The 16587-nt window shown below is 33.9% G+C and overlaps 3 protein-coding genes across 3 annotated transcripts; 2 read left to right on the top strand and 1 right to left on the bottom strand.

Moving 5' to 3' along the window:
• The first annotated feature begins 1283 nt into the window (after positions 1–1283).
• LOC115969231 (60S acidic ribosomal protein P3) lies at positions 1284–2881 on the top strand. Its single transcript, XM_031088836.1, has 2 exons — positions 1284–1587; positions 2485–2881. Exons 1-2 carry the CDS (start codon positions 1390–1392, stop codon positions 2647–2649), a joined length of 363 nt encoding a protein of 120 aa, XP_030944696.1. The 5' UTR covers positions 1284–1389; the 3' UTR covers positions 2650–2881.
• Positions 2882–4695: 1814 nt separating this feature from the next.
• LOC115966283 (zinc finger protein ZAT10-like) lies at positions 4696–5377 on the bottom strand. Its single transcript, XM_031085537.1, has one exon. It carries the CDS (start codon positions 5322–5324, stop codon positions 4773–4775), a length of 552 nt encoding a protein of 183 aa, XP_030941397.1. The 5' UTR covers positions 5325–5377; the 3' UTR covers positions 4696–4772.
• A 5900-nt stretch (positions 5378–11277) lies between these two features.
• Positions 11278–12526, top strand: LOC115967283 (histone deacetylase HDT1-like). Its single transcript, XM_031086359.1, has 4 exons — positions 11278–11363; positions 11474–11564; positions 11975–12109; positions 12191–12526. The coding sequence occupies exons 1-4, from the start codon at positions 11310–11312 to the stop codon at positions 12286–12288; spliced, it is 378 nt and encodes a 125-aa protein (XP_030942219.1). The 5' UTR covers positions 11278–11309; the 3' UTR covers positions 12289–12526.
• Positions 12527–16587: the final 4061 nt, after the last annotated feature.

Genomic DNA, 16587 nt, shown 5'->3' with positions numbered 1-16587 from the left:
TATATTTGTAATTTTTTGTGAGAGTCAAATATTATAAAATGTTTTTTGACTCACTTTTGTATTGTAACAAATACCCAAAAAAAAAAAGAAAAAGAGTCAGTCATTTAGAAAATACTTTTCACAACAAATGGAGGGTAGATCTCATCCCCCTCTCCCACTTCAAAAATAGAATCATCCTCTGAAACTCCCAACCTTGAAAAAAATGATGGGTTTTCAATCTTTCTCCGAGCTACATGATCCCAAACCCATTTTTATAGCTATGGTGATCTTTGCCATGATGTTCTTAGGATAAATATAACTTTATGTTGAAAACAACCAGAGGGGAGAGCTCCTAATCGAAATGATAAGTAAGGGGTGTGTTTGGATAGAATTTATTTTGCTGAAACTGAAAACTGAAAACTGAAAACTGAAAACACTGTAGCAAAATAATTTTTAAATGTGTGAATAGTACTGTGAGACCCATTTTTAATGAAAAAATTGATAAAAAATGAAATTTGTGGGTCCATAAACAGTATACGGGCCCACTGATTGACAGAAATGTCAAAAAAAAAAAGACCAAACAGTACTGAACAGTACTCTTGTCCCCTGAAACGCGTGTGGAAAAAAAAAAAAAAAAAAAAAAAAAAAAAAAAAAAAAAGCAAAACGCAAAACGCAAAAGCAAAACTCAGGAACCAAACACACACAAGATAGTAACGTTAGAGAATCAAATCAAAAATTTGAAACTTTACAAAGCAAAATCAAAATTAGTCTAAAGTTTAAGAGTGTAATTTACAAATTAGCCAAATAAAAAATATCAAACTTAAGATACTAAAATAAAAACAACTTCAAATTTGAAGAATCAAACTGTAATTTTATCATTTCTTTAATTAGAATAGATAGTGAGACCTACTATTCATGTATTAATTGTACTTTCAGAATATTTTACAATTTTTCGAAAATCCTAAGGGTGTGTTTGGTTGGGAGTGTAAACATGGTGGATAGAAAATGAGGAAGAGAAAATGCTTTTTTGGGTTGTTTGATTGAGGTGAAACATATTCAATTAATTTTAATTGATAATAAGTAATAGTTTTTAATGATTATTATAAAGAAATTATTTCTTATTGTATTTTTTTTTTTTTAATGAATATTTCTTACTATATATTGCACTTTGCTTCTCAGTGGTCCGGCCCGGCCCGGCCCATGGACACCGAACAAACCTAAAACCAGGGAAAATACAGGGACAAAAAGGTAATTTCAAAGAAGTTGGGCTTCAAATCCTCTCTATATAAAATCCTGTCCTAGGGTTTTTGTACAAGCGAAGCCGTCAGATACACACACAGTACACACAGAGCCTCTCTCTGTCTCTCTGAAAAATCGAATTGTTTGATTGATTGATTGATTTAGTAGAGATGGGAGTGTTCACATTCGTGTGCAGAAACTCGGGAGACGAATGGACAGGTAAATCTGTATCGGGAGATCTGGAGGCTTCAGCCGGATCCACCTTTGACCTTCAGAGAAAGCTCGTTCAGACCGCTCTCTCCTCCGACTCCTCCGGTGGTGTCCAGTCCTCTTTCTCTTTCGTCACCCCCTCCTCCGCCGTCTTCCAGGTCTCTCTCTCTTCTTTTTGTATCGTTTTTTTTGCTTTTCGATTTTTTTTAAGGTTGTTTCTTTGCTTTTCGATTTTTTTAAGGTTATCACTTAGTTAGATCCTAAAAAGTTTAAGCTATTAGGAGCAGTGAAACTATTTATGCAACCATAACCCATGATTTTTATGTGTTGCAAGTGTTAGTTTGATTATTAAGGAACTTGTACTGTGATTTTGCAATATGTAAAGTAGGTTAAAAAACCCAAATTATTACATGCTTTGCGGGTTTGATTGAATTTTCATTTTCGTTCCATTCGTTACTGTCGATGCCATATCCACATAGTTGAATGGTATCAACTTCATAAATGACACTTTTAATGAGAGAACTGACTTGATAAGAACATTAAGGTTTAGAATTGCTTTAAGAGGCGTTTGGTTCGCAGCGATGTTACATTACACTGTAATATTACATTATTGTAATCTTATATTAATATAATCTCTAGACAAGAATATAACATCATGGTGCATCACATTGAGGACACGTCACAGCAAACCAAATGCCTCCTTAGGGAGATAGCTAAGTGGTGTACACTTTCTGCCCACTCCTCAAAATTAAGTACTATCTGTAGTATTATTGTAATGTTTAAGGACTAAAATGTGAAAAATTAAACTCTAGAATGAAAATGAGAATTTGGGCCATGACTTAAAAGATTGTAATTTGGATTTTAACCTGTTTTATTTTATAATATAACTACATCTCTTGACTCTTTTCTGTTGAGTTTTTTCTTGTTCGGTTATATGAATATTTGGTGAAAGGAAATGTGTATGTGTGTGTTGGGGTTTTATTAAGGCTTCCCTTGGAAGTATGTTACTTTGTTGTGTGTGAGAGATCTGAGTAGAATTTGTATGTGTGGTGTAGGTGATTGTTGGTGCTCCAGCTGCCGCTGCTTTTGTTGGAGGCGGTGCTGCATCAGCTCCTTCAGGAGGTGCTGCACCCGCTGCTGAAGAGAAGAAGGAAGAGAAGAAAGAGGAGAAGAAAGAGGAGAGTGAGGATGAAGATATGGGATTCTCCCTCTTTGATTAGTGCATTTCTTCAGTTACTCTCTTTATGTCGTGGGTTTACTTCTATCAATCTTTTTTGTTCGGTCCTTTTGACTTATTAGACCTTCTTAATTGGTATTATAATTAGAGAATGGAGTTGTCTGTTTTTAGGAACAAGGTGAAGTTTTGTGCTGAGATGTCCTGTGTTGGACAAATATATTCTATCTGCCTGTTTTAAAGTTTCTGTGTTGAAATTGCTCGAATTCACTTGTTTTCCTTTGCTTGCATGGCATGATAGGTTTTGCAGATTCACTTGATATAGGCGGAATTATTTGAAAAGAAGATTCAGATTTCTGTTTTCAGTTTAATTTGCTTTAATAGTACAAATTTTATCAACAAAAACAAAAAGATATGTTTAAAGTACAAATTTTTCTAATGAATACCATGGAAGAATACACTTGATTGACTAAATGTAATATGTAACTGCTTATTCATGAGTCGTGACAAGAAATATTGTTTTAATAATCTCCAAAGAATCATGTATATATATACATGATTCTTTGGATTCCTAATTCTCAAAATCCTAAAATAACGTTGGTGAATGCGTATGTACAGAGGCCCCTATGGAGAGGGGAAAGGTGAAGGAGAAGTTCTAATGTATTGGATGAGAGCTGTAATCATAGGTCCAAAGGAAAGGCAGGGAAGGATTTTAAAACCCTTCCCAGCAGCCCTTATTATTTTCCATTATTTTCTACAAGAAGTGAGGTTTTCAAGTCAATTTAATGGGTTTAGGTTTAGGATACTGGCATATAGAAATTAGTTTAAAATGGAATAGTTATCTTCTTGAAATATTATTCGGTTGTTTTGCCCATTCTAACACGAGGGTTAAAGTTACCGTTCCTTAGGTGCAATATAGTGGGTTCCCTAGTCTAATACTAATAAATTAATAATGTTATTTGGGTTGTAAAGGGAGATTTGCACCCTTTATACTTTTGGTGAAAATATGAAGAGATATCAAGTTAAACTATACTAGACACACGAACGTTGAGGCTTTATTGCCATTAAATTTCAATTAAAAAAAACCTTGAAATTGTTCAAGATTGTTCGAGCTTCGAGTTCAAGCTTTATTATGACTTAGTCCAATTTTCGCTCATTCCCAAGTCTAACGGACTGTTCTCACTCTTAGCAAACATGCCTATACACACATTAATATGTTTGAGAATAGATATGTTTTGAGATAAATTGTTAAACTAATACTAGTCTCATCACATGCATTTTGCAAGCATTTAGGAAAGAAACGATTGGTTTGATGATGAATAATTGTGAACTTCAAGAGCATTGTCTTATACATAATATTCTTCACAACTGTTGAGTTGCTACTTAAGTAGATTTATGGGAGCTTCTGAATTGGTTGAAGTTGTTTATTTTTTAATTTTAAATAAAACAATGCCAGGATTTCATCGGACTGGAGGACAAGGAGGCAGAGGCACTACTCGCGTGAATATCTTCATGTTGTATTGAATGATTCTTTCTCACTAGCACTGGTTAACAAAAGCCAAAAGTTTATAATAGGTGTATTGCTATAAGAACGTAGTTGCGTTGCCGTTACAACGATCGATGTTCCGAAAAATAAAACGTTTTCCAGAAGAAAAAATATCTATAGGTGTATTGCTTTAGGTGGTTGTGTTGTGCTGTCCTTTACACATCCATGTATTTCTTAAATTCTAATCAATGGCTAGTTTTTCTCCCCCAAAAAAAATAATAAAATAAATAAAATAAAAAAATTTCAATGGCTAGCAGCCATATGGGTATAATTCTATAAGTTAAAAACTTTTAAGAGACTTTAATTGGGTTTCACCTGTATTGGGAGTAACAAAAACTAATAAACAAATACCTTTTAAATTGAAAGTGACTCGACTCTTTATAAAAAGTTAATAGATTGCATTATAAAATTTAACCTTAACAAATGACTTAAGGCATCCATTAATTTGACTTAAATTAGTCATTTATTTTCTACCTCTTTTTTTTAATTCTTTATTTATTCAATAATGTGCAAATAATAAGAATATAAATTCGTACATATCGGTAACTTACAACTAAACAAATACATGTGGGATAAAAGTTCACCTTTTAGCACAAATTCAATGCCAGTTGACAAAAACCTGGCTAGAACTCCGGCAAGGCCGGGAAATTCAAGTCGAAGTTACGATGATTATGGTTCACAGGGATCACACCATCATAGTGACACCGCTTGTGTCCTCCTAAGGCCTGCCCGGTCTGAAAAGTCTTGTTGCATATAGCACATTTGTGAGTCTTACCACTTGGGTTCGAGGGTGTGTTGGAATTGTTATTGGTTATTGTTACAATGCTGGTGAGGGAGTCTTGGTTTCCAATATGCTTTCGATGACTAGCTTTGTGTCCACCTAGAGCTTGGTATGACGAGAAGGCTTTGTTACAAAAGGTGCATTTGTAAGTGAGATCAGTTTGTGCTAATGGCAATGGAGGTGGAGTCGATGAATTTGTGGTTGTGGTTGTGGTTGAATTGGTGTCACCTTGGCCTAGCATGAGAAGGCAAAGAGCAAGGTATTCTTCTTCTGTTGGTGGGTTTTCATTGTCAAGACGAGGACGCTTAGACCTCTTATTCTTTGTCCATGGCTCAAGAACATTGTCATCATGCAACAATGTGGCAGCAGCTGAAATTGGAGCTTCCACAGTCATTTGATTAGTGAAAAATGTATGAGAAAATAGAGAGGGGAAGAGATTGAGAGTGAGTGATTATTATGTCAGGAATAAGGTATGTATTTATAATGGTTAGAATGTGTGTAATAAGTGGTAAAAAAAGAGAGTGAGGTGTGAAAACTTAGGAGACTGGGTTGGGAATTGAAGGTGTTGGGAGTGTAGTGTTGGCAATGCAAAAGATTGGAAGATGTGGCCAAAGAAGATGGTGTGGGCAAGAGGAGATTGGTTAGTTTCAAAAAAGTTGCTTCCATGTCAACATTTTACGTGTAATCTCTTCATTATAAAAATAAATCCAAAAATCAAATTTGAACCTATATATCCCATCCACGACATTGAAATATTATATTTAGCACACTTGTTTATCGGTCAAGCATTTTCTCATTATTGACATGTAATTCTAATTGGATATAAACCAAATTAAATGGAGGCAGAGATTAATTTTTTTCTAATTATTTCTATAATAACCAACTTTATATTATTTATTGGGAAGGTTGCTTTTACGCATATATGCATTGTAAACAGCTTTTGGCTACACATCTAGGCCAAATAATTAATTGGTCACGCCAGCACTATTTTGCCTTTGGCTATGAGCACGTATTATCCTTTGTAATTCGGCTTCTTGTTTTGATGTAATTAATTTAATTAATAAGAGGAAAAAAATAAATAAAATAAAGGGCTTTTCATCATCCAGCAAGAATCAAGAGAATCACACCATCTTAGAACGCAACATTCAATCTTCTAATCATATTGCTTCAATCAGAAAATTTTCGAAAATTCATGCATGGTCATTGGTTGGGTGACAATTAGTGTTGCAACACCAATCATTACCAAGATCCATATTTAAATCCATTTTGAAAAGATTAATAATACTAACTAATACCAAAAGAATATTATATATATATATATATATATATATATTGTAAGGGCTCGAATCGACCCAAAGCCCAACAATTAAGAACATTGGCTCAACAAACCCACAACAATAAATTTGTTAGAGAGTGAGCTTAATAGATGAAAACTTAATGAATTAAATATGGATCACAGTGAGTTAATCTAAAGTTGTTATGACTGAAAGATACATCAACCAAGTGTAATTAAAGTATTGTCAATAATTTGGATGTAATCACAACTCAGAAGTGCTCAACTCATTTTGAAAACGATGTTGAAAAATGACATTTACTCACTATTTTGACCATACCTTTTGATCCACAAAAAAATTTTGAGTGAGATTTTTTTCATTAGAAAGTGGACATCTTGGGCTTTAATTTGAAGACAAATCTTTTTTAATTTAGATTTTTTTCATTAGAATTGGTTGATAATGAATTAATTGAAGGACATGATTATTGAACAACCCCGAGTGATTGATAATGAATTAATTGGACAAGATTGCTGAACAACCCTAGAAAGAATGGATTGATAGTGAATTAATTGAAGGACAGGGTTACTGAACAACCCTAGAAAGAATTGTTTATCTTGTATATGTTTTGAATTTTTTGGAATTGTTTTTGTTGTCATGTTTTAAAAGTATTGAACAAGGTGGTCGATACAGTACCGGTATCAGCCGTACCGACTGGCATGTATCGTACCGGTATCGGTCATACCGGCCGGGATATACCTTACCGGTACGTATACCAATATCGAAACACCCTTGTTTCATACCAGTTTAAATACTGGCCGTATCAGCCATACCAACCGATTTTGGGCATTACCGAGCGTAATGACCGATACATACCAAAAAAAAAAACATTTTTTTTTTTTTTAATTTTGTAAGTTTTGAATTTTTGTAAAGGCAGAATGGTAATTTATTTGCATTAACTTATTAGTATTATTTGTTTTCTTAGTATGCAATGAACAATTAAGCTTTCTATTTTTTATATTGTGTGTGTGTTTTTTTTTTTCTTTTAATTGATGCTAAAGTATAAAATCATGAACAATTTATTCTGAATTGAGGTAATGTTTTATGGTAAACTTTTATATTTATTATAATACACACACAGATATATATTTATAAATATAAAAAATAACGATAAACCTGAAACGGTACATCGATATTAACGGGTACCAAAATATATCGTTCCATTAGTCAAATCGATACAGCCTCCGGTACGAGATTAACTCCTTTGGTATTGAATCGAAGGAATATCAAAGATTATTCTAGAAAAAATGTTTTTCCAAGAGGTAGATGAAGATAGCAGAGGTAGGAAGTGTAGAAGACATCTATAGATGCATTATAAAAGAAGATCCTCAATTGACTATATCAAGTCGCTACAAAGAGTAAATATCAAACTATAATTAACTTTTTTTTCTTTTTCTTTTTTTGAGAATGAAACTATAATTAACTTAATAATATAAGTTTGTGAAAAATGATAAAGTATTCTTAATAGAATCTTTAGAGAAGAAATGCTTGAACTAGCTAGAAAGGTTATAATGAGAAAGCTTGATCTTTTCTAGAATGATAAAACAAAGGTAATTGAAGATGCAAATGTACTTTATTCCTCTTTCAACATAGTGTTTGCAAAATTCTCGAGGAAATATCAATGCTCAATATTGATTAGCATCTGGTGTAATGGTAGGTCCACAATCATCATTCATGCTAAAAAAATATCATCATTTGTCTAAAAAAATATAAATTGTGGCCTTTGGTATAATTTTTTTTTTTATAAGAAATTTTTATATACATAGAATTATAGTGCCCAATTGATATGATTATCTTTATAATCTTAGGCCAGCCATATAAACCAAACTAGCTTGTAACCCGTGCTTATGCATAGAAACACTCAACAATAATAATTATTATCTTATCTAAGTGAATGAGGTCATTTTTTTGACTTTCACATTGAGTATTATAAATTGATCATTATCATTGTGGTCTTTTTGGCACAAAAAATTTAAAATTTAAATAGGACATGTGATGCAAAATTAGGCTTCAAATTTTAATTTTAATTGGATTTTCTCTCAATTTTGGCTTTATATATGTGTGTTGGTGATTTGTAGAGAACAATTAAATAGTACCAAGCACCCCCCCCCCCCCCCCCCCCTTCTTTTTATTTTAAATGATGGCCTTGATTTTATATGTATGCAATTGACAGGTCTTTAAAAAGAAAGAAAGAAAAAATTAAATCCTATCCATAAAAGAAATTTGTGAAATTGCACAAATAAACCAAAATAAACATAAAATATATCCAACCACCTGGATATTGCACGGGATCTCAATCCAAAAACATAAAACCTCATGAATTGGTTGGTACTTGATAGTTGATACTTTAGAATGGTAAGCAGGAAAGTAATCAGTTTACTTAATTAATATTTTATTTTAATTTAAAATTTTCAATTGAAGAAAGTATAAACCCTAGACACTTCTTTTTCTAGAAATCTTATAATACCTTCTTACTCTAAGCCATCTAGAACACCCTTGAAAAACCTAAAATGAAAGCCCTATAAGCATAACACAAAGAGATTATTATTTTTTTAGAATCAGTCTTTAATATTTAATACGGTTACTCAGGAATAAAAATATTTAAATACCATTAAACTATAAGGCTTTTTTAATAGAAGTTTAAGAGCATGGACCCAAACAAGATACAACACATTAGGGATGCAATCCTTAATTAATTAGGAGATATATATATATAAATATATATATATATATATATATATTTTGTAAGGACTTGCATGAGACCCTCAACCCAACGGATGTGGACAATGGCCCAACGAGCCCAAATCAATATATTTGTTATAGAGAGTGTATTTTATAAGTAAGAAACTCAACAAGTCAAGTACAGACCATGATAGATTGGAATCGTGCTAGAAGGATAAGAAAGCACAACTTGAATGGAATTACGATCCTCGGTCAAGTCCGAGGAGGGAGTGTTCTTATATTAACTCAGGCTTTTTCTTTTAAGTACAAAATGTTCTCTGTTTGTTTTCTCTCCCTTTTTCATGCCCCATTTCTCACTGGAACCTTTTTCTTATATAGTCCTATTCTTCTCAATCCCAGCCTTCCACCTGTTAACTCTGTAAATGATATCCTGGATGCTTGTCCCATCAGAACCTTCCTAGAAAATTGGTGTGTTGCTGTAAGGCTGAACATCACTGTTTAGGCATTACTTCCACATAAATGTGGCTAGTTGGTTAGGTGTAATACATTTAATGTGGTGGTGGCAGCCTTCTTCTTAAATATTTCTTAGTTCATCGTTGACTCTTTTCTCTGAAGCTTATCTTCCCAAAGCATGACTAAGTAGGGGTCTCTAGCTACGAGCACTAAAGATTGAGTGGCTACTTTTCTTATTTCATGCTTTCCAAAAGGGATCTTGGAACATACTTAATAGAGGGGCTTAGAAAGCATAGAGCCTTAAGTGATAGCTAGTATGGAAAAAGGGAAAACAACACTAGATTTGGTCTGCAGAAATGGAGACATCTACTACTTGCACAATTTGAGAATGGCCCCAACTTACAACCACTCGCATAAGTCTGCCACAAGAGACAATCAGTACCAGTACTATTAGATTCCATGATCTTAAAGCACACATATATGTATGTATGTATAATGTTTTCATACAAATGATGATATCAATGATATCATACATAAAAGGACACCCCCTCCTCCGCACCACCCCCCCCCCCCCCCAAAAAAAAACAAGTGATGCAGTAAGAGCCAAGAGGTACCTTATGTTTATCATTTGGTTGATTTAGTGGCCTTGTTTGTGCTCCAATTGCAACCAGACATTTAGTCGGTATATGAAAGGGGTTACATGTATGACTCAATTAATATTACGAGCAAAAATGAGATTTTAGAATATGTACCTCAATTTTATAAGATGTATAATGTGGGTCCCCAAAGAATTAGATACAAACTTTATATTAAAAAAAGAAAAAAAAAAAGCCCAACAAAGTGCTTAGATTTGTATTTATTTTCCTCCCTCTATAAATAGAGGTTTGTGCAAGAGTAGGGTGACCAAGTAAAACCTCTCTGCATTCACTTACCCCTAAGTTCTATTCCTATGGCCCCTGTACCCCTTTCTCCAGTCAAGGTTGGGCACATTGATAATGTCCAAGAACTAAGAAACGCTAAGCCAACTACAATTCCAGAAAGATTTGTAAGGGACATGACAGAGAGGCCAACACTAGCCACAGCTCTATCATCAACTAGTGTTTTGGTCTCCATGATTGTACCTTCTATACTTGCATGGAGATACTGTACTCTCCATGATTGTACCTTCTATACTTGCATCCCCATGCAAGTATAGAAGGTACAATCATGGATAGTAAAGTAAACACTATGTAACAAGCAAGTTGCAAGGTAAAAAAGCCCTGGATTTTGCCAAGATTCACACAAAGATCTCGAACTAGGAAGGCCCACTTAGCCCCCCTACCTTGGGATACCCATTATTAAACTTTGTATAAAGGGTACAATATGATTAAGTTTCTGTTTTTTTCTTTTTTCTGGTCTGGGAGGTACCGACGACGACGAAGGCACGGCCGCAGTCGAAGCTGAAGTCGGAGCCCCTACAGGCATCGTAGCTATGAAGAGCGCTCTCATGGGGGACGTGGTTCTAGCAAAAACGGGACAGACGAAGGCACTCACAAAATTTTCCCCGTAAAAATTGTGTTTGGGAGTGTTCTGAAGGATCAATTTTTGTTTTTTTCTACAAGCCCTTTATCTATATTTCTTCAAATTATTCTGCTTAGGGGGAAAATTTTGGTTATTGAATTTCATACAAGATTGATATCAATGTGTTGTAGATTTTAATGGATAAGAATTCTTACGTAGCCTGTCTTGGGTCCTTGCCATGATGCAATGACTACTTTATGCAATTACAGCGTTGCTGATTGCACCTTTATCTTTATGTTGCTCCGTAGGCTTTACATTTTCTGTTTTTAATATGCTAATTGAAAATAATTTTACCAGCTTTAAATTTTAATGTGTTGCAGGATGATGATGATGATATTAGTGGTGATTAGGATATGTCTTTTGGTTCTGCTGAGGATGATGATGAGCCTGAAGAGACACCTAAGAAGGTATAGAAATATATCTTGTATTCTCTATAACTCTCTCTTCTATCTATTTGAATATTTTTGACGTTGCTGATGTTTTTATAAATTGTTGATATCACCTCTTTTTGTTGAAGGTTGAATCAAGCAAGAAGAGACCTTCTGAATCCGCAACTAAAACTCCAGTCCCTACTAAAAATGCAAAAGCAGCTGCTACTCAAAAAACTGGTGAGTTTGTTTCTATGTTGTCCAAATTTGTGGTTGCTTGCTTTTTAAACTAAGGGTCCACGGGTTTGATGATCATGCATGTTTTGTCCCTACAATCAAAGTTGACCTTCCATTTCTTATTCTGGTTGTGTTATTTGTTTCCTAAAAAATCAAAGTTGATCACATGGAAAAATATCTATGTCTGCAACAGTCTCACTCTCTTTTCATGTGTGTTTAATTCCACATCAATTGTTTCATCTCTTGTCCACGCAAATAGGTCACGCCTTTTGTTGTGACATGATTGGAATCAATTATTTTTCTGGAAATATGTATCTTCCTGTGACATGATTGGAATCAATAATTTTCTGAGAAAAGCTTACTAAATTCTGCACCTTTAACATGATTTCCTATTTTTTGTTTATATGCTTTAGATGGTAAGAAGGTCGGTGGTCATACAGAGACTCCACATCCTTCCAAGAAGGGTGCAAAGACTCTGCAACTAGTGAGCAATCTAAGCAGAAGTCCCCAAAATCTGGTGGTTCATTCTCTTGCCAGACCTGCAGCAAGTATGTTTACTCACTCCACTTTTCTCCAATTCTATAACTGAGGTTGCTTTCTAGTCTCACTGCTTCTCTATATATGCACAGGACTTTCGGCTCTGAAGTTGGTCTTCAGTCCCACACAAAGGCCAAGCATGCTGGCGATTAGTGACTGGGCTATCACAACATTTGCTGCTGTAGCATGATCTGGATTTTCCTGGAAATGGATTCATAGAGAGCTAGGGGTTATTAGATTTTGGCACCATACATGAGAGAGGGTTCTAGTTGAATGTCCTGTTTTTGGAGTTTGTCTTTCCGGATTTAGTTCTCTCATATTTTTGGATAACGTAAAAAGAGGTTATTTTTATTGTTATTATGATTTTTTTTTTTCTTCTTGCTTTGTAATCTGCTTTTATTTTACATAACATGGGAGAATGATGGAAGTCTTGGGGTGAAGGAAAAATAAGTTACCTGAAAATTTGCAGCTCTGTTTTTGACTTTTTGGTGCCCAGTTCTACATAACAGGCTAAGTCGAAACCAATTCAACATCGTGTGCATTGAAAATTACCTAAAACATGGAAGAGAGAGAGAGAGGACGTTTGATTTCTTTTGCAAATCACTCTAGCTCTAACGCAAACTACTATAGAAACCCGGGTGCATAGTCTGTCATTAATATTCAATTTTGAGTGAGGTTGGTACTCGTTTTATGATATATCGATCAAAATGATTTTGGGAGAGCCAAAATGGGGTATTGATATTTGATATTTGATATTTGTCCCCTTTTTGTTTGGCTTCTTAGGAATACAGGATGCTGTTTCCAACCAAAAAAAATAAAAAGGTTTAAAAATAAAGAACACCTCATTTTGGATTTCTTGTTTACTGATGTTTGGTCGCTGTAGCGATTGGAAAATATGCGTCGTTAAGTTTGGAAAGCTGGTTTGTCCAAAATTAATGATGTTTGAGTGATTGGAGCAGTGTTTGTAAGGTGGAGAGTAGGTCAAGAAGATAATGTGTTGTTTGAGCTAAATGTAAGTCACATCAGTTTCTATTCTAAGTGGAATATAAAACCATGACCACTTACTACCTGCTGCCCAGATTCAATGTTTTCAAATAGGCATGAACTGCTCTAGTATGCGATATAACCAAAATCTAAATTTTAGCATATGTAAGTTTTGACATCTGTCTATTTATTTCAGCCTAAGATAGTAAGATATGAATTTTAAATAGTTTACATACAAATATTATTTTAAAGTAAAGTGAAATTTTATTTGTTTTTAAACAATTTTGTCTAAAAAAATGTGTCTTTGTAAAAGCAAAAAATATTATTTTTGTTATATAGTTTTGTCTAAAAAAATGTGTCTTTGTAAAAGTAAAAAATATTATTTTTGTTAAACTATACCATGCATCACATAGGTCAACAGCTAGTATTTAAAATTTTAAAAAAAAAAAATTAAAAAAAAAAAAAAATCACCCTTAATCAAAGTTATAAGAAAGAACAAAAATCCATTGAGAGAGAGAGAGAGAGTACTCACAGTTTTTTTGTTGGAAAAATATGGATTGAATGTAAGAAGTGATATCAAATTTATACAAAATAAAATAGGGAGAAGAAGAATCAAAATATAAGAAAGAGAAAATGATGGAGTAATGGTAAAGTAGAGAGTAGTAGGGAGATATAGAGCTAAGGAGGGAGGGGAAAGGTTGAAAGAAGTGTAACAGCAAATATGGACTAATAGGGAGGGTAAGAGTTTTTTTTTTTTTTTTTTTCTAATAGGGAGAATAAAAGTGAGTAAAGAAGATGTAAAAAATAAGTGGATGATGTGGCCACTGAAGAATATGCCATTAGAAGGTGGGAAGGGTAAGGGGAAGGAACACGTGAGAAACATAAGGGAAGGAAATCCAGAGGTTGTAATTGTGGTTTTCTAAGGGTTTTCAGTTTAGAAAGCTTGGGTTTGGGTTTTAAGTTAGAATTAAATTTAGAAGAAGTGGGCTTTATTGTGGAGATAGGCTGGAAATAATTTTAGTTTTATTAATATTTTAAAATTGTAGGATAAATTTAGGAAAAAAAATAAGAATGACATAGCTGCTGACATGGCTGAATGTGAGTGTAGCAACATTAAATGCTACGCTTCAGCTTTTAGTAATATATAGATTAGAAGAAGTGGGCTTTAGGTGGAGATAGGTTGGAAATAATTTTAGTTTTATTAATATTTTAAAATTGTAGGATAAATTTAGGAAAGAAAATGAGAATGACATAGCTACTGATGTGGCTCAATGTGAGCGTAACAACATTAAATGCTACGCTTCAACTTTTAGTAATATATAGATTAGTAACTACAGTCGCTCGCACCCAGTGGATCCTAATCCCATAAGAAATTGACTAGTTGACAAATAAGGATAAAAGAGATCTAGTTGAGAGGAAAAGAGGGAAGAGATGAAACGGTGAAATCTTGATAGCAACTGATTTTTAAAAGGAATACAAAGACTAAATGGAAGCTGGAAGCAAAGAAACTAGTTAAAGATGACTTTCGTGATAATAATCCCTTTCATCGTGATAATATCCCTTTCATCATACGTGTCCCCCATGAGAGTGCTCTTCATAGCTACAATGCCTGTAGGGGCTTCAACTACGGCTGTGCCTTCGTCGGTACCTCCCAAACCAGAGAGAGAGAGAAGAGAGAGAAGAAAAAAAAAAAAAAAAAAAAAAAAAAAAGCACTCACAACAGAAAAGAAAGGAAAAATAGAAACAGTTTTTTTTTTTTTTTGGCCAACAACCTGTAGAGGTGGAACAATGGTGGAGGAGCAATGGAGAAGGAGATAGAGAGAGAGAAACGTAGGTTTAGAATGTAGAGAGAGAGAGAGACAAACGGAGAGAAAGAGAAACATAGATAGAGAGAGTCAGACGTCAAATTTTGTTAGGTTTAGAAGTTAATAAGTGAGGGTAATTAATGAGATTCTAATAAAAATATTTGTAATAATGAGAGTTCTTTTTTTTAACCGTTGGATCTACTTAAATCCAATGGTTTAAAAAATGTGTAACTCTTTAGAATTACATCGGTGTAACTTAAACCCATCTCTCTCTCTCTCTCTCTCTCTCTCTATATATATATATATACACATATATATAATTATGGTGTCCAATTGATATTATTATCTTTATAACCTTAGGGCTAGCCATATAAACCAAACCAACTTATAACCCGTGCTTACACATAGAAACACTCAACAATAGTGATTATTGATTATTATCTTATCTAAGTGAGTGAGGTAATTATTTTGGCTTTCATAGTCACACTGAGTATTATAAATTGATCATTATCATTGTGGTCTTCCTAGCACAATGATAAATAAATAAATATTTATATATATATATATATATTGTGCACTATTAAAAAACTTGGTATTAACATGTGTGATAGGCCAAGAATGTATTGACCCCTTGTGATAAATTAACCAATTAATTAGCCAAGTGAATTAATTAAGTTAATTAACATGCAATACATGTGGTAGTACAAACAAATCACCCACTAAGTTAATATGCAGCGCAAAATAAAGTTAACACGGTGATTTGTTTATGAATGGGGAAAACCTCTAAGGCAAAAACCCCACCGAGTGATTTTAAAGTCACCACTCCCGAGAATCCACTATTATCACAACAAGCGGTTACAAGTAAAAGAATCCTAGTATCTTATACCAACCTACAGTTAAACCCTTACCCAATACCCAATTGGACTTATTTACGAATAGGGAAAATCTCTAAGGCAAAAACCTCACCGGGTGATTTTAAAGTCACCACTCTCGAGAATCCACTATTATCACAACAAGCGGTTACAAGTAAAGGAATCTCAGTACCTTATACCAACCTACAGTTGAATCCTTACCCCAATACCCAATTGGATTTATTCTGTAGTAACAATCTCTCCTTTTAATGCACAGCTTCCAGTACATGACTAATCAATCAATGCACGGATCCTAGTATGCGGCTTACACACCAACTTGAGAAAGATGTTGGCTGCAAAGTTCTTCAGTTCATCCACACGATGAAAATCACGAAACTCCTTGGTCACAAAACCCTACGGCATACAAATGCATCAGCTTCTTGAAGAGAAAGATGAACCAGGGAAAATTGTCTCCGATTACAATATACTTGTGTAAAACCTTTACATCAAGTTGCACTCACTTGCATCCGCTATGACGGCCCATAAAATAATCATTATATATGTTTAGGGTTGTGAGAAAAGAAAGCTCAAACATCTATACACGGATTAGATAAAAATCAGAACTAAAAGTTTGATTTTCATAAATCTCGATAGATAGGGTATCTATCGAGCAGCTGTCGAGCATTGAGCTAAACTGCCTTTTAAACCTCGATAGATACTATTTATCGAGCTAGCTGTTGAGCTTTAAAATCTAGCACTTCTTCACTTGATTCTTGGACAAACTTGCATGGCTTTAACACTTGGACTTGAACTCTTATTCCTTGAAACATTAAACACATCCTAGATCTA

Source organism: Quercus lobata, chromosome 11, assembly GCF_001633185.2.
Source record: "Quercus lobata isolate SW786 chromosome 11, ValleyOak3.0 Primary Assembly, whole genome shotgun sequence".
NCBI lineage: Eukaryota > Viridiplantae > Streptophyta > Magnoliopsida > Fagales > Fagaceae > Quercus > Quercus lobata.
The sequence above is the reverse complement of the archived record's forward strand: the minus strand, read 5'-3'. Positions and strand labels throughout refer to the sequence as shown.

Bases quoted from the DNA above. Each gene is read 5' to 3' on its own strand.
- LOC115969231 (XM_031088836.1), top strand. From the start codon at position 1,390: ATGGGAGTGTTCACATTCGTGTGCAGAAACTCGGGAGACGAATGGACA. The intron at 1,588-2,484 runs GTCTCTCTCTCT...TGTGTGGTGTAG, and splicing joins CCTCCTCCGCCGTCTTCCAG to GTGATTGTTGGTGCTCCAGC.
- LOC115966283 (XM_031085537.1), bottom strand. From the start codon at position 5,324: ATGACTGTGGAAGCTCCAATTTCAGCTGCTGCCACATTGTTGCATGAT.
- LOC115967283 (XM_031086359.1), top strand. From the start codon at position 11,310: ATGTCTTTTGGTTCTGCTGAGGATGATGATGAGCCTGAAGAGACACCT. The intron at 11,364-11,473 runs GTATAGAAATAT...TTTTTGTTGAAG, and splicing joins CTGAAGAGACACCTAAGAAG to GTTGAATCAAGCAAGAAGAG. The intron at 12,110-12,190 runs GTATGTTTACTC...ATATATGCACAG, and splicing joins TCTTGCCAGACCTGCAGCAA to GACTTTCGGCTCTGAAGTTG.